Source organism: Puma concolor, chromosome E4 (assembly GCF_028749965.1).
Source record: "Puma concolor isolate L17-30 chromosome E4, mPumCon1.1.hap2, whole genome shotgun sequence".
NCBI classification, from domain to species: domain Eukaryota; kingdom Metazoa; phylum Chordata; class Mammalia; order Carnivora; family Felidae; genus Puma; species Puma concolor.
The window spans coordinates 54,723,562-54,741,669 of NC_141683.1; the positions used below are offsets into that span (position 1 = coordinate 54,723,562).

At 39.0% G+C, this 18,108-nt stretch overlaps 2 protein-coding genes across 3 annotated transcripts in view; one reads left to right on the top strand and one right to left on the bottom strand.

The window, feature by feature from the left end:
* Positions 1-18,108, top strand: part of ANKRD45 (ankyrin repeat domain 45) — a 338,931-nt gene that overhangs the window by 309,941 nt on the left and 10,882 nt on the right. For both annotated transcript variants that reach the window (XM_086694875.1, XM_086694876.1), the window contains exon 3: positions 1,490-1,657. In XM_086694875.1, the coding sequence (XP_086551001.1) occupies positions 1,490-1,657 (168 nt within the window). The remainder of the gene's footprint in view (positions 1-1,489; positions 1,658-18,108) is intronic.
* Positions 6,559-8,737, bottom strand: TEX50 (testis expressed 50). The gene is made up of 2 exons (XM_025926321.2): positions 8,282-8,737; positions 6,559-7,098 (listed from the first exon to the last, which is right to left on the bottom strand). The coding sequence occupies exons 1-2, from the start codon at positions 8,603-8,605 to the stop codon at positions 6,883-6,885; spliced, it is 540 nt and encodes a 179-aa protein (XP_025782106.1). The 5' UTR covers positions 8,606-8,737; the 3' UTR covers positions 6,559-6,882.

Consider the following 18,108-nt stretch of genomic DNA (forward strand, 5'->3'; position numbering starts at 1 on the left):
AAAAGACATGAATAGACACTTTTCCAAAGAAGACATCCAGATGGCTAACAGACACATGAAAAGATGCTCCACATCACTCATCATCAGGGAAATACAAATCAAAACCACAATGAGATACCACCTCACACCAGTCAGAATGGCTAAAATTAACAACTCAGGCAACAATAGATGTTGGTGAGGACACAAAGAGGAACTCTTTTGCACTGCTGGTGGGAATGCAAACTGGTGCAGCCACTCTGGAAAACAGTATGGAGGTTCCTCAAAAAATTTAAAATAGAACTACTCTATGACCCAGCAATTGCACTACTAGGTATTTATCCAAGGGATACAGGTGTGCTGTTTCAAAGGGGCACATGCATCTCAATGTTTATAGCAGCACTATTGACAATAGCCAAAGTATGGGAAGAGCCCAAATATCCATCAAGTGATGAATGGATAAAGAAGACTTTGTGTGTGTGTGTGTGTGTGTGTGTATTACCCGGCAATCAAAAAGAATGAAATCTTGCCATTTGCAACAACATGGGTGGAACTAGTGTGTGTTATGCTAAGCGAAATAAGTCAGTCAAAGATATATGATTTCACTCATATGTGGTATTTAAGATACAAAACAGATGAAAATAAGGGAAGGGAAACAAAAATAATATAAAATCAGTGAGACAAACCATAGGCACTCTTTAAAAAAAACTTTTTTTTATGTTTATTTACTTTTGAGAGAGAGGGAGAGAGGAAGACACAGAATACAAAGTATGCTCCAGGCTCTGAGCTGTCAGCACAGAGCCTGACTCAGGGCTCTAACTCGCGGACTGGAGATCATGACCTGAGCCGAAGTTGGATGCTTAACCAACTGAGCCACCCAGGTGTCTCCATAAGGGACTCTTAAATATAGAGAACAAACTGAGGGTTACTGGAGGGGCTATTGGGTGGGGGGATGGGCTAAATGGGCAAGGGGCATTAAGGGGGGCACTTGTTCAGATGAACACTGGGTGTTATCTGTAAGTGATAAATCCCTAAATTCTATTCCTGAAATCATTATTACACTGTATATTAACTAACTTGGATTTAAATTTTAAAAAATAACAATAATGCTAGCAATTAGAGTTTGCTGACAATCCCTTCGACTAAAGTCATTGGTCTAATTGTGCTCCAAAATAAATTACTGCTAGGGATGTTGCTGTCTTCCTTAGAAATGTTGAAAAGCTTAGACTTCAGGCTGCCTGTGTTGGTATCTTTCACCTGTCATTTACTGGCTGTGTTCCTCAGGCAAGTTTCTGGAGCTCAGTTTCCTTATCTTTAAAGTGGGGATTATAATAGTTCTGACTTCATAGGGTTTTTATGAAGTAAATGAGTTTACTATATATAAAGTACTTAAAATAGTGCCTGGCCCACAGTAATTGTTTAATACTTGATTGCCATTGTGATCTTCTGTTCAATAAAATGGCCTAAAACAATGTAGTCTATTTGACCTGACCATCTTCATTCTATTTGTTAGGTTACACACTCTTACACTGTGCTGCAGCCTGGGGTCGTTTGGAAACTTTGAAAGCACTTGTGGAATTGGATGTTGATACAGAAGCTCTGAACTTTCGGGAAGAAAGAGCTCGAGATGTTGCTGCTCGGTATTCCCAGACCGAGTGTGTTGAATTCCTGGACTGGGCAGGTAAGGAAGCCTACAAGGCAGTGGTGTAACTGAACCAACATGAGTTTGTTCCTTGGTGAGTCACATAGAAACTACACCAGGAGAGTTGTTGCACAAAGGAAGCTTTATTTGCAGCAAATTAGGAGATCACAAGGAAGAACTTCCAAAGCTGCGACTCCCCAAGCAAGGGTGAGTGGGTTTCTTTAATTTAGGGTTAAGATGAATATTTAACAAGGGGATCCTTGTCATGGTTTGTAGAGGTGCACATAAGATCCCACATGCACCTTAAGGAAACAGGCCTATACATACGTTGTATGTTATGCAAATGAGGCTCGTGCTCCTCCTTGGGTGGAGATTTTAGTATTATAATAAGGTAAAGGTAGTTGTCAGTCATTCTGGAGGTCACTCTACAGTCCATCTGCACAGGCATGAGTCAGGGGTTATGCTGAAACTAGTCTGCGTGGTCTGGGCTGGCTGGTGGTCTTTCAGGGCAGTTCCTATACTTGAGGGATGGTTTCGGTTTCCATTTGCCTGAGTTAAGAGATAAGCCAGAAAGGAGCTTAAGGAAAAATGTGCAACAGGGATTGGTGAGTACAAGCAAGTGGGCAATGAAGGTCAGGTCTTGGGATCTAGCTAATGACAGTAGCAAACAGACTGAGTGATGGATTTTTTTTTCCTATGAGTGATAGGTTATACCATCAACAAAGCAAGAGATGATTAGCATTTTCACCTTTTGCCACCATGTTTTATTTGTAGATATAATCACAAGTCACTGGTGGTGATGTGTGAAATCTTCCTTTTTTTTTTTTTTTGCTATTTTGCTATTGGCCTCCAACATTGTACTTAATAGAAACTGTACATATTGAAAGCTAGTTGATTGACTAACTTCTAACAATTTCGACAATAATTTCCTATAAGAATATATATATATATTATATATATATATATACATATTATATATATATATGGTTTATGTTGAGGGCCATTTCCTGAGAGACTTAGGTTGAATGGTCCATTCCTCAACTTTTTTTTTAAATGGCATATTTGAGTCATATGTTTGCTTTCCCAGGTAGAAAGTTATAATAACTTAAAATGATTTTCCAGGCAAAATTAATCTATAGTGTTAGAAGTCAGAATAGCAGTTACCTGTCTAGCATGAGGGAACTTCTAGGATGTAGTAATTTTTTTTTTAATCTGGTTGCTAGTTATATGGTGTGTTCGTTTGTGAAAATTCACTGAGTTGTACATTTATAATTTTTGCACTTTTCTGCATGAATGTTAATGCTTCAGTCAAAGGTCAGAAAGCTATGTGCTCTTTTGAATTTTAGCGATATTTTGCTTAATTCATTTTCGCAACCCTATAGAACATAGCTTAGAGATTTCAGGGAGATAATACCTGTGTAACTATGTATGTGTATACACACTGGTTAAAAAAACCCAGTACTTGTGAAGTTCATGGCATTCATTTTGCATAGTTATCTGCAATTTTGGTTTCAGCGAGGATTTATTAAATGCCCACTATGAGCGTAGCATTGTCGTAGGTACAACGGGTTGTTCCTTCCCTCTGGACATTTGTTAGGTGGAGGATGATAAGCTATAGACATAAGTAACAACATAAGAAAGACTATGAGTAAGGGTTAAAATCAGTAGAGCAGGTGGTACATGCTATGGGGTTGTCAGAGAACGTGAAATCTGAACATGTTGGAATTGAGCTAGGCCTTAGAGAATGAGTGGGCTTTTAATCCAATAGAAGGAGACAGGATGTGAGCAAAATCTGTGGGCTGGGAATGAAAGTGGCATTTTGGAGGACAGTGATGAGATTGCCTTACTGGAATAGAAAATCATAATTTGCAAGGGTGGGTTACTGCACAGATGGAATTGTAAAAGAGTAAGTACATGCACTTTTGAATCAAATTGCTTGAGTTTAAATACTGGTGTTTCCACTTGAAACCTATGTGACCTCAGACAAGATCCTTAAATTCTTTATACCTTAGTTTTATTTTCCAGTAAAGGGAGCCAATAATAGTTCCTACCTCTTGGGGTTAGTTGTGAGGAATGAAATGAGATGATATAAAGCACTTACCACAAGGCCTGGTGTGTGATCAGCACTTGAAAAATGCTGGTGCTATTGGAGCACCTGGGTGGCTCAGTTGGTTGAACGTCTGACTTTGGCTCAGGTCATGATCTTACTGCTTGTGGGTTCGAGCCCACGAGTCGGGCTCTGTGCTGACAGCTCAGAACCTGGAGCCTGCTTTGTATTCTGTGTCTATCCCTGGCCCTACCCTATTTGTGCTCTGTCTCTCTCTCTCTCAAAAAATAAAAACATTAAAAAAAATGTTGCTATTATTATAGCCAGATTATACCCTTAAATGTCAGGCTAAGGTGTTTTCATTTCATTTCTGTAACTACTGGGAGCCATTGAAAGTTTGTATGTAGAAAAGGAAGAAGATGAAAGTGATATTTAGGAAGATTCATCTGGTAGCAATAAGGAACTTGCTTATCAGTAAAATGAGAGGGGGAGCTGGGAGAATAGAAATAAGGAATTGAGGCAAGGTAGCACTTTTGGGAAGAAAAAGATGTTATACTTTGTGCATTACTTTATAATTGCCCACTTGTACTAATGTTTTCTAGGGACAATGTTTTTATGAATACCTTCAATTTCATGGTTAGATCTACAAGTAAAAAGAAAACAAATAGCAAAGAATTGATCCCCCATGAATAGCTATTGTAGGTGAAATTCATATTGTATAATTTAAAATCCATTTTTGAAAAATGACCCATGATACTTAAAAAAACACAAACCAGGGACAAATTTTACTGTAACTTTTCTGAAAAGAAACAGTTTGGGGCTTTTGGGTGTGAGCTTCCATTGGTTTTCTTCTTCCTAATACCCATCTGTTTAGTTTGGGTCCTTACATTCTTGGGGGAATTATACCTAATATTTCCTAATAATTAAGATAAAAGAAGACTATAATACTATAAACTAGCATTCTGTTTTCTGATCAGTGATGGAATTGTAAGGACTGGAGCTTCATGGTAATGTATGGGATGTCTGAAACACCAACTACTCAGAGAAACATTTAACATTTGTTTGCTTCAGACTTAATGAGAATTTAAACCACTGCTGTTTCTTGTTCTAGTGACTAGAGTAGGGGTCACCTGGAGAGGCTTAAGGGGTAGAGGACTCCCTATGCTGTCAGATGGACTGGGGAGGACTCCCTGCCCCCCGCCCCCTGCACCGGGACTCTGAGGCCTGTCTAGCCTGCCCAGGGATGTCATTGAAGGCTCTTGACGTCCTCCCAAGAAAGAATTCAAGGACAGACCAGACAACAATCAAGAGAAGCAAGTGGTATAGTTTATTAAAGTGAGGGTACGCTCTCGAGTTGTGAAAGGGGGTGAGCTCAAGGGAGAGCTTTGTGCTCTGGTTTTGGGTCACTGTCTTTTACTGACAATTGTTAACTAGGGGATGGAATATTCAGTACTTGGGGAAGGAATTTCTTGGGAGCAGGGTTTGGCACATTTATTCCTTTACCTGGTTAGGGTTTCCAGCCTTCTTTGCCTTGGGCCTGTGTGGTTTGATTCAGTGTCTTGTAGCTTTGTTTTAGAGTGCCCTTGGGACAGGTCTGTAACTTCCCCTCACCCCATAGCTGGCCACAACTCCCCTTTGCTGGCCTCCAGGCATCCTGTTAAAGCCCAGTTTTGTACTCTAATACCTACCCTAAAAAGAATTCCCTTTATGCTGTTGAAAATTCCACTGTTAGAAATTTCTTTGGAAAGTTTTCGAGGTTTGGAGACTTTGCAAGTGTTCAAGAGTCCCCATTAGAAGAAATGTGTATACATGTTCTCTTAGAAGGAATTGGTTGACAGGTCAGAAGTCTGAAGGGATGGAAGAATCATTTTTGGAGATGTAGGAGTAGGGTTGTGGTACGGGAGAGAGGAAGGAAGGACAGTCTGGAAACTGGAATCATAAGTAAACGTTTAATAATCCACAATAACTCAAGACAAGCACCATCCTATGCCTTGTAAAGACTATAGAGTTATATGTTACTATCTCAAGAATTGTTTTCTAAAAGTTTTTTTCCTCCCTTATATTGATGGGAGGTATGTTATGGAGCTGGCATATTTTTCTGGGGTTTTCAACAGGTTTTAAATCAAATCTTCTGTCCTAGTCTCAGACAAATCTTCCAATTTGTAACCATACTTATAAAAATGAGGTGGCTGATCAATAAAAGTCTGGAATACTTTTTAAAAATTGAGCAATCTTAATCAACCAAAGACTAAAAATTTTTAAATGTTGATACTTACTTCATCATTTGTCGTAATGAAAATGGAGAATTTTATACTGTAAAAAATTAATCCATTTCTTTTTAAAATTTTTAAAATTTGGGGCGCCTGGGTGGCGCAGTCGGTTAAGCATCCGACTTCAGTCAGGTCACGATCTCGCGGTCCGTGAGTTCGAGCCCCGCGTCAGGCTCTGGGCTGATGGCTCAGAGCCTGGAGCCTGTTTCCGATTCTGTGTCTCCCTCTCTCTCTGCCCCTCCCCCGTTCATGCTCTGTCTCTCTCTGTCCCAAAAATAAATAAACGTTGGAAAAAAAATTTTTTTTAATTTGTTCTCAAGTTAGTTAACCTACAGTGTGGTCTTGGCTTCAGGAGTAGAACCCAGTGATTCATCACTTACTTATAACACCCAGTGCTCATTCTAACAAGTGCCATCCTTAATGTCCGTCACCCATTTTCCCCACCCCCCACCATCAACCCTCAGTTTGTTCTCTGTATTTAAGAGTCTCTTATGGTTTGCCTCCCTCTCTGAAAATTAATCTGTTTCTTAATATTTCCATACTATTTTGGCAATATGAGATGGGAAATTAAAAGTTTCCATATGGCCCAAAGATCTGCTCAGAAAAGTAAGAAAAAGCACAAATATTATTTAAATCAGAGATTTATTGAATACTAAAGCAAGATTCTGTTCTACATATTGGTTAATGATTAGCAATCTAACACACTAAAAAGAAAAAAATACTTAAACACGAAGAAGTGATAGTACATAATCTTTTTCTCAGCACTATAGTAAGTGTGGGTGCCTTTTCAGCTGAATAGAAGTACTTTTTCAACCCATACTTGTTTGGAAAGTCTTGGTAAAGTAAGTAACAAAAAATTACAAAGGCTCTCAAAGAACATTTTTATCCTTGAATGAGTTGTCTCTAACCTCCATATTGGACTGAGATATGTTTGCATATGGATAGGTCTAGTTTCCTCTGGCTCCTTCTCCTCCCTCATTCTTCTTCCTCTTTAGATTTCGGTGTTTGACTTTCTTAGCTGGAGGATGACAGGACACCTGATTCAGGTACTTGGACATCATTGATGTTGTGGCCACCAGCCGGCAGAGTATTTGATCAATGTCATATAGGGACTGATTTTCTGGATCATTACCAAATGTATCTGAGGAGGCTGGTTTTTTTAGCTAAAGGGAGAAAGACAGATGATATTATAGATTTTTTTCTTACTGTAGTTCAAATTACATTTGCTTTCTGGATATATACACTTAAAACTTTTTTTTAACATTTATTTATTATTGAGAGACAGAGAGACAAAGAGTATGAGCAGGGGAGGGGTAGAGAGAGGGGAGACACAGAATCTGAAGTAGGCTTCAGGCTCTGAGCTGTCAGCACAGAGCCCGACACGTGGCTCAAACTCACGAACTGTGAGATCCTGACCTGAGCCGAAATCCGTCACCTAACCAACTGAGCCACCCAGGTGCCCCTGGATATATATAAATTCCAAACACGATACATTACTTATCTACACAATAGAAAGGTTACTATAGAAAAAAGGAATAAGTGTAGAAGAGATGGTCTTTTCTGTTCACCCCCATGTAAGATTGTGGTGATCATTATCACAATCAGCAAGCATTTAATATAAGCTTGTTATGGTTAGAGCAAATACTATTATTTGAATATTAGCAAAATATTTTCCTTTACTGAACAGTAATGTATAATGCAATCAAATCATAGCAATTTTATAAATATCTAATAGTTGTGAAGGTCAGTCAGCTTTTAAAATTGCCTCAAAATATGGTGCATTGCGGGGGGGGGGGGGGGCGTGGTGTGCCAAGTGGGAAATTGGTTTAAGGGTGCCATTTCCCAGAAAGTTATCCTAACATTAGAAATAAGTTTACGGTCTATTTAAAAAAGAAAAAAAAAAATACACGTGCACTTTTACATACTTAGCTTTCTTAGATATATCTGGAAGGGACTTAACAGATCTCTTGTCCAGATGCTTCATTTTATGGTTGAGGCAGCTGAGAAAGATCAAATGACTTACCTGTGGGCCCAGTTTCATTTCCTATCCATTCTACTCATTTCATTTCCTATCCATTCTAGCTCACTACTTTCTTGATGTATTTTGTAACTTGAGAGGGGTTGAGCTACATTGTTTTAAGGACTTCCTAATTCAATACACTTTTGTTGAGCCCCTAGTACATGCAAGACAACAAATTGTACTACATGTTGAGGGATGAGTGGTGGGGGCAGGGAGATGTTACAAAGAGGTATAAGACATAGTACTTTCCCTCAAAGAAGCTGATAATCTTTTGTTTTAAAGGCTTTGATATTTTATAACTATTACTATTTTCATCACTAATTCACCTGTTTTTGGCGTTTTTTCCATTTCATCCACAGGTAATGCACAGATAAAACAGATAGGGTTAAAAACAGAGCTTGTACTAAAATATAAACGAGGTGTAAAGAACTCTCCAGTATATTCACATTAGCAAAATTGCAGCATAGTTTGTCCAGAGGGTAAGGTAGACAGTGAGATGGAGAAGGCTTAACTTTCAGACAATGCATTTCTTCTGGAAAAATCTCCCATCCAACCTTTGTCCAGATAGTTCCATCACAAATGCAGAAGCTCTCCCTAAGGAAGCAGATCAACAACAGAGAAAAAGACAGGGATAGTCCTTGAATGGACATCTTTCTCAATCGGGGGGAAAAAAATCTATAGCCAAAAATTGGTCACAGAGTAGAACTGCTCTGAGTAGAGGTTAATATGCTCTACTCAAAGCATTTAAGATCCTAGTGAGCACAGCATACACTGATGATCATTATAACATCATCAGTTATAGTGATTCAGGGTTAAATTCAGTGATGTCACAAAGAACCACACTGGAACTAAAAGGTGTCACCTAACCAATCACTGGGTTTCTTTCTTTCTTTTCTTTTCTTTTCTTTTTTTTAAGACTCTATTTTTAAGTAATCTCTACACCCAGTGTGGGACTCAAACTCACAGCCCTGAGATCAAGAGTTGCGTGCTCTGCTGACTGAGCCAGCCAGGTGCCCCTACTGGGTTTCTTAGGGATATTTTTTCTTGTTTTTGCCAGAATGTGTTGAACCTCTTCACTTTTCTGAAAAATGAAGACTTTACTAATATTTTACTTGCTAATAAATTCTGTAATTGTATTAATAGATTTTCTTGGAAATAATTTACCTGTATCTCCTCCAAGCCTTCTTTTAGTATGCCAGTTTTATATCTACTTAAAAAATTGCTATAGCCATACCATTTCACACAATTTAGCATCTGCTTCTATTTTTTCACTCTGGAATGCCCTTCCCTTCAAATAGCTGAGCAAATATTGAGTCCCTCCCCCTTTTATTTATTTTTTTTTTAATTTTTTTTTACGTTTATTTATTTTTGAGACAGAGAGAGTCAGAGCATGAACGGGGGAGGGTCAGAGAGAGAGGGAGACACAGAATCTGAAACAAGCTCCAGGCTCTGAGCTGTCAGCATGGAGCCCAATGCGGGGCTCGAACTCATGGACCATGAGATCATGACCTGAGCCGAAGTCGGACGCTTAACCGACCAAGCCACCCAGGCGCCCCAAGTCCCTCCCCCTTTTAAACCATGTTCCTTTGGTGGGAATGTGGTACTGTCAGATAGTGGGTGGGGGGTGGGGAATTTGGCATGGTATATGATAAAAAGAGGAGGCACAAACCTGCCTTCAAGGAGCTTACAATCTAGAGGTAGAAGCCAAAAACAAGATAGGAAAAATTACAAGACAGACTGAAATAAGAGCTAGATCAAGTTTTAATCATGTAATGGTTGAGAGAGCAATGAGTTCTACCTGGGGGAATCAGAAGTTTCACAGAAGGGTATTTGAGTAAGCTTTGAAGGAGTAGAATTTTTGTAGATGGCAACAGAGAGGGCGTCTTAGGTTGAGGAAACATAACAAGGAAATTCTATGTCAACATTCCTATAACCAATATTTGTTGAGTACCTCTATGTGCTAAATGCTGTTTTAGGACCTGAGAATATATACACAGCTTGGCACAAAACAGCATTTGTGTCCATGAAGTTTACCTTCTAATATGGAGATCCATAAAATCTATCTGTCTAAATCTATGTATCTGTGGAGTGCTACTGAGAAAAGTAGACTGGTAAGGGGGTTATGAAGTTGCCAGCAAGTGAATGAATGAGTGTGTTCCTTTATAGAGGGCCATCAGGAAAGGCCTCTTGATAAGCTAATGTCTGAGCAGAGACCAGAACCATGTTGACATTTGGGGATGTCACGCTGTAAACAATGGATAGATTCTCTGGATGAATGTTAGAAGGGATAAAGCCGGAAAGGTGGTTTGTGGCTAGATCGATGTTGGAGGGCCCTGTATTTTATTCAGCAGTCAGTAGGGAGTCATTTATAGAGTTTTGAGGAGAGGAGTGACCTAATCATAAGCTTACCGTGTTCCAGGCACTGTGCCAAGATACTTCCACGTGCTCTGCTAGATTTTGTTTAGTTACGACAATCTTCCGAGGACTGTACCCTAATACTTCCTTTTGTAGATAAAGCTGAGAGGGGTTAAGGTATTACTGTGGTCCTATGGTCTATGTCCCCCTCTACCTCCAGTTCATATGTTGAATACTAATGCCCAGTGTGGTAGTATTAGGAGGTAGGGCCTTTGGGAGGTGCTTAGGACATGAGGGTGGAACCTTCATGAGTAAGATTAGTGTCTTTATCAGAGTTCCCACAGAGCTCCCTAGCCCCTTCCACCATGTGAAGACATAGTGAGAAGGTTCCAGCTATGAAGGAAGAGGGCTCTCATCAGACTGCAAACCATGTTGGTTCCTTGATCTTGGATTTCTTGGTTTCCAGAACTATGAGAAATGAATTTCTGTTGTTTATAATCTACCTAGTCTGTGATTTTTTCTATAGCAAGCTGAATGCACTACACAGGTATGGTGGCATTAAGAGGATGCTTGCAATAAATCCCTTTCTCTAGCAAGCCACCAAAATAAACATGTGCTTTCAGTAAAATCAGCATGCTTATTATAGAAATGCAGTTTCAAAACACGCCCTTTAATCCCGCCTTCCAACTAATGCCTCTCCTAAGTTCCATCCTGTATTGGAGTTCTGGGACCACCACTGACTCCAGGTTACCAAATAGCAGAGCCAAAATCTGAACCTTAGATTCCAGTTTAGGGAATTAATTTTGCTTGCAATGCGAATGATGAGTTTGAAGTTCTGAGGTGCTGGAAGCAAGGAATACCAAGAATACCAATTAACTGGTCCCTATGCATGAATACTGTTCCAGATGTAGATCTCAATGTAACCTCTTTTGTTATGTTCACTTTATAGATAGATGAATGAGGCTCAGAAGATTGTTAGGTACTACAGATGGCACAGTTGAGAATTACAGTGAGTTTTTTTTTAAGTTTTTTATTTCCATTCCAGTAAGTTAACATACGGTGCAATACAGTTTTAGGTGTATAATTTAGTGATTCAGCACTTCCCTACATGACCTTATTCGTCACAAGTGCGCTCCTTAATCCCCATCATCTATTTCACCCGTCCCCAACCCACCACACCTCTGGTAACCATCAGTTGCTCTCTATAGTTAAGAGTCTGTTTCTTTTTTTTTATTATTATTATTTTTTTTTATTTTTTGAAGGGGGGGGGTTGGACAAAGGGCAGAGAGAGAGAAGGAGACACAGAATCTGAAGCAGGCTCCAGGCTCCAAGTTGTCAGCACAGAGCCTGACGCTGGACAAAAACTCATGAACCGTGAGATCATGACCTGAGCCGAAGTTGGCTGCTTAACAGACTGAGCCACCCAGGCATCCCAAGATTCTGTTTCTTGGTGTGTTTCTTTCTTTTTTTCCCCTTTTATCCTTTGTTTTGTTTCTTAAATTCCACATATGAATGAAATCATACAGTATTTGTCTTTCTCTGACTGACTTATTTCACTTAGCATAATACTTTCTAGCTCCATCCATGTCCTTGCAAATGGCAAGATTTCATTCTTTTTTATGGCTGAGTAATATTCCATTATGTATATATATGTGTATGTATATATATACCACACCATCTTTACCCATTTGTCAGTGGATGGACACTTGGCCTGTTTCCACATTGTACATAATGCTGCTATAAACCTTGGGATGCATGTATACCTTTGAATTGGTACTATTGTATTCTTTGGGTAAATACCTAATAGTGCAATTGCTAGATCCTAGGGTAGTTCTATTTTTAACTTTTTGATGAACCTGCATACTATTTTCCATAGTGGCTGCACAAGTTTGCAGTCCCACCAACGATGCAAGAGAGTTCCCTTTCTCCACATCCTCACCAACACCTGTTGTTTCTTGTGTTGTTGATTTTAGCCATTCTGATGGGCTTATCTCATTGAGGTGATATCTCATTGTAGTTTTGATTTATGTTTCCCTGATGATGAATTATATGGAGCATCTTTTCAAGTATCTGTTGACCATCTGGATGTCTTCTTTTGAAAAATGTCTATTCATGTATTCTGCCCATTTTTTAATTGGATTATTTGTTTTTTGAGTGTTAAGTTCTTTGTATTTTAGATACTAACACTTCATCAGATATTTGCAAATATTGCCCCCATTCCTTAGGTTGCTGTTTAGTTTTGTTGATTGTTTCCTTCCCTGTGCAGAAGCCTTTTGTTTTGATGAAGTCCCAATAGTTTGTTTGTTTATTTATTTATTTAGTCCAATGGTATTTATTTATTTATTTATTTAGTCCAATGGTTTATTTTTGCTTTTTTTCCCCTTGCCCCCAGAGACATATCTAGAGAGAAGTTACTGTGGCTGGTGTCAAAGATGTTATGGCTTGTGTGCTCTAGGATTTTAATGGTTTTAAGTTTCTCATTTAGGTCTTTCATCCATTTTGAATTTATTTTTGTGTACAGTATAACAAAGTGGTCCAGTTTCATTCTTTCACATGTTGCTGTCCCGCTTTCCCAACACTATTTGTTGAAGAGACTGTCTTTTTCCCACTGGATATTCTTTCCTGCTTTGTCAAAGATTAATTGACCATATAGCTGTAGGTTCATTTTTGGGTTTTCCGTTCTGTTTGATTGATCAATGTGTCTATTTTTGTGCCAGTACCATGCTGTTTTGAATCACTACAGTTTTATAATATAACTTGAAGTCCAGAATTGTGATGCTCCAGCTTTGCTTTTCTTTTTCAAGGTTGCTTTGGGTATTTGGAGTATTTTGTGGTTCATACAAAATTTTAGGATTGTTTATTCTAGCTCTGTGAAAATGCTGGTGGTATTTTGATAGGGATTGAATTAAATGTGTAGATGGATTCGGGTTATAGAGACATTTTGACAATATTTGTTCTTCCAGTCCACGAGCATGGAATGTCTTTTCATTTCTTTGAGTCCTCCTTAATTTCTTATATCAGTGATTTGTAGTTTTCAGAGTACAGGTCTTTCACCTCTTTGATTACGTTTTTTGATAGGTATATTATGGGTTTTGGTGTAGTTGTAAATGGGATTGATTCCTTAATTTGTCTTACTGCTGCTTCATTATTGGTGTATAGAAATGCAACAGATTTCTGTATGTTGATTTTGTGTCCTGCAACTTTACTAAATTTGTGTATCAGTTCTAGCAATTTTTTCAGTTTTCTTTATACAGTATCAAGTCATCTGCAAATAGTGAAATTTTGACTTCTTCCCTGCCAATTTGGATGCCTTTTATTTGTGTTTGACTGTTTGGATAAGACTTCCAGTACTATGTTAAATAATGGTGGTGAGAGTGGACATCCCTGTCTTCTTCCTGACTGCAGAGGAAAAGCTCTCAGTTTTCCCCCACTGAGGATGATATTAGCTGTGTTTTTCATTTATGGCCTTTATTATGTTGAGGTATGTTCCCTCTAACTCTTATTTTGTTGAGGGTTTTTATCATGAATGGATGTTGTACTTTCTCAAATGCTTTTCTGCATCTATTGTAACAGTCATATGGTTCTTTTTTTTTTTTTTATTAATGTGGTGTATCACCATGATTGATTTACAAATATTGAACCACTCTTGCAGCCCAGAAATAAATCCCACTTGATCGTCATAAATGATTCTTTTAATGTACTGTTGGATTCCATTTGCTAGTTCTATTGAGGGTAATGCTGCCCTCATAGAATGAATCTGGAAGTTTTCCTTCCATCTCAATTTTTTGTAACAGTTTGAGAAGAATAGGTATTAACTCTTCTTGAGATGTTTGGTATAATTCTCCTGTGAAGCCATCTGGCCTTGGACTTTTGTTTGTTGGGAGACTTTTTATTATGGGTTCAGTTTCTTTGCTGGTTATCAGTCTGTTAAACGTTTTTTATTTTTTGTTGCAGTTTTAGAGTCTGTATGTTTCTAGGAATTTACCAATTCCTTTCAGGTTGTCCAGTTTGTTGGCATATAGATTTTCATAATATTCTCCTATAATTGTTTGTATTTTTGTGGTGTTGGTTGTTATTTTTCCTCTCTTGTTTGTGATTTTATTTATTTGGGTCCTTTCTCTTTTCTGTTTGATAGGTCTGGCTAGAGCTTTATCAATTGTATTAAGTTTGTCAAAGAATCAGCTCCTGATTTCATTGATTTGTTCTACTGGCAGGGCTTGAACTCATGAGATCATGATCTGAGCCGAAACCAAGAATCTGACGCTTAACTGACTGAGCCATCCAGGTGCCCCTCTGACTGATTCTTTTTTAACTCTTATCTCTGTGGTTAATTGTCTCCCTGAAGTCTTCCATTCTTTTCTCAACCCCTATGAATATCCTTATAACTGTTGCTTTAAATTCCTGATCAGGCATGTTACTTATATCTGTTTTGATTAGATCTATGACCATAATCTTATCTTGTTCTTTCATTTGGGATGAATTCCTTTGTCTTGGCATTCCTTTGACTTGTCTAAGTCTCTGCCGCTGCCTTCGTCGTCATCGCTGCCTTCGTCGTCATCGTCATCATCGTCTTCTTCTTCAATATGGCCTCCTCTCACCCTTTAGTTGTGGAATTGTTCTGTTAGTCTTCAGGCTCATTTCTGGGGTATTTAGGATGATTTGACAGTTGTCTATTTGGGTTTGTGGGATGAGGCAAGTGTAGGGTCCTCCTACTGTGTTGCCATTTTCTTCTGTATAGTGATTTTTTTAAAGTCTCTCAAAAACTCCTATGTGGAGTTTCATGAAATTGTACGCTGATCATGGTAGACTGGATAATGGCCCCTGAAGATCTGGTCCTAATCACTGCAAGCTGTGAATGTTATAGGGCAAAATGGACTTTGCAGATATGATTAAGGATTTTGAGAGTGAGACATTAGCCTGGATTCTCCTGATGGACCCTAAATATAATCACAAGTGTCCTTGTAAGAGGAAAGTAGATGTTTGACATGAAGAGGAAGAGGTGAAGTGATGCTAGAAGCAGAGATTGGTGTAATGCACTTTGAAGGTATTGGGAGAAGACACAATCTGAGGAAACAAAATTGCTAGAAGGTGAAAAAGGCAAGGAATAGGTTTTCTCCTCAGGCCTCCAGAAGGAATCAGCCCTACCCATGCCTGACTTTAGTCTAGTGAAACCAATCTCAGACTTCTGGCATCTAGAATTATAATAGAATAAATTAATGTTTTAAGCCATCAAGTCTGTGATAATTTGTTAGAGCATCCATTGGGAACCAATGCAGATTTCGGTGTCTGGAAGTGAGGTGCAGCTGTAACAAATACCTAAAAATGTAGAAGTGGCTTTGGAATTGGGTAATGAGTAGATGGAAGATTTTTGAGGTGCAGAATAGGAAAAGCCTAGGTTGCTTTGAGCAGATTATTGGTAGAAACATGTTAGAGATGCTGCTGGAGAGGGCTCAGAAGGAAATGAGCATGTTATTGGAAACTGGAGGAAGGGAGGTTATGGCAGAAAGCTTGGCTGAATTGTGTCCTGTCCATATATGGAAAGCAAAACTTGTAAGTGGGGAACTTGGACATGTAGCTGAAGAGATTTCCAAGCAAAGTGTTGAAGGCATGGCCTGGTTTCTTCTTGTTGTTTATAATAAAATGTGAGAGGAGAATGATAAATTGAGGAAAAAACTGTTATGTTAAAAGGGAAACAGGACTTGATGATTTGGGAAATTCTCAGCCTATCTAGGTAGCAACAGTGCTAAAATTAGAAGATTCACTGTTAGGAAAGTGTGCTTTGTAGAAAAGGCATGGGTGTGGTTGGACAGTGTTTTGTGGGTGCTGAGAAGATTGGGTGTGTGACTCATGGCTCCCCTCAGCCATCTTAGCAGAAGTCAGAAACAGAAATGAAATTATCCAAGAAAGACCTGTGGAGGAGCCTCTTGTTTAATGAAATGAGTCTCTGTGACCTGCAAGGAGACTCACAGCATTTTTGAGAATGTTGTACTGGTAGGAAACATTGTCAGTTTGAACAAAGGGAAGTAGAGAAAACAAAACAGAAAAAGGCTGCTGGACTCCCCAAACCCTACAGACAGTAAATGGACTGATGAGACTATTCACCTGTAAAGGCATGCTACCATTCCTCAAAAAGGATGACTCAGGCTGGAGCCACAGTCCAAAAGGATGGAGCCTTGTGCCACAGAGGATTCTTGCTAGGTTTTGACACGTAACAGGATTTGCATTGTGGGATTCTAAAGTTGCTTGGGACTGGTGGCTCCTGTTTTCCTTTCACTCTCTCCCTTTATGAATGCCAGTGTCTACAATTGTTACCATTATATTTTGGAAGTAGAGAACTTGTTTTCTAGTTTCACAAGTCTATACAGATGGAAAGGAATCTTTTTTTTTTTTTTAATTTTTTTTTTCAACGTTTTTATTTATTTTTTGGGACAGAGAGAGACAGAGCATGAACGGGGGAGGGGCAGAGAGAGAGGGAGACACAGAATCGGAAACAGGCTCCAGGCTCCGAGCCACCAGCCCAGAGCCCGACGCGGGGCTCGAACTCACGGACCGCGAGATCGTGACCTGGCTGAAGTCGGACGCTTAACCGACTGCGCCACCCAGGCGCCCCCAGATGGAAAGGAATCTTACCCCAGGATTATGGATCACACCAAAGTTTCACCCATAGCTTGTTTAGATGATTTAGATGATGAGATATGAGACTTTTGAGCTGATGATATTTTAGATGAGCATTGGACATGGGTTAATTTTGTAATGGGTTGAGACTTTTGAATGTTGGGATGGAGTAAATGTGTTTTGCTTGTGGGATAGATGTGAACTTTAGGGCAGGCTGTGATGAGCTAAAAAATGGCTACCAAAGATATATATATGTCATTATCCCTGGATCCTGTGAATGTTTCTTCATATGGCAAAAGGGATTTTGTAGATCCTTCAGTTAAGGATCTTGAGATGGAGAGATTATTCTAGATTATCCAGGTGAGACCTATGGTCCTTTGAAGATGGAGGAAGGAACCCCCCCCACCAGTCAAGGACACAGGCCACCACTAGCAGTTGAAAAGGGCAAGAAAATGGGTTTTCCCCTTAAGGCCCTCTGAAGTATTCAGCCTTGCCAACAGCTTGACTTTAGTCCACTGATACCAATTTCAGTCTTCTGGCCTCTAGAACTGTGGGAGAATAAATTTGTATTGTTGTAAGCCACCAAAAATTTGTGGCAATTTGGTATAGCAGCCACAGGGAGCACATACATCAACCTCCAAATTAATTTGGAGTTTACCTACAATTTGAAATATTCAGTTGTTCCATCTAGGAATATGGTAAGCCTTTTCATTTATTTGAATCTTTTATTTCTCTCAAAGTGTAATTGTATTCGAACAAGTCTTGCAGATTTTGTGATGACATTACTATGGGTGCTATAGTGAATGGAATTATTTTAAACACTTTTTTTTTTTTTTAAAGAGAAGATCTATTTTGGAATTTATTTTGAAGGATCATGAAGGGTAAAGCAAGTGACAGTTTGTCGATTGGAAATGAGTTTTTGTTCCTTTCTCCAGAGTAGATTATTTTTATGTTTATTTTTATTTATTTTTATTTTTTAGAGTGAGAGAGTGAGTGTGAGCAAGGGAAAGGGGGAAAGAGGGAAAGAAAGAGAATCTTAAGCAGGCTTCACATTTAGTGTGGAGCACGACAGGGGGCTTGATCCCATGACCCTGGGATCGTGACCTGAGCCAAAATCAAGAGTTGGGCACTCAACCAACTGAGCCACCCAGGTGCCCTTCCAGAGTAGATATTTTAATGGAAT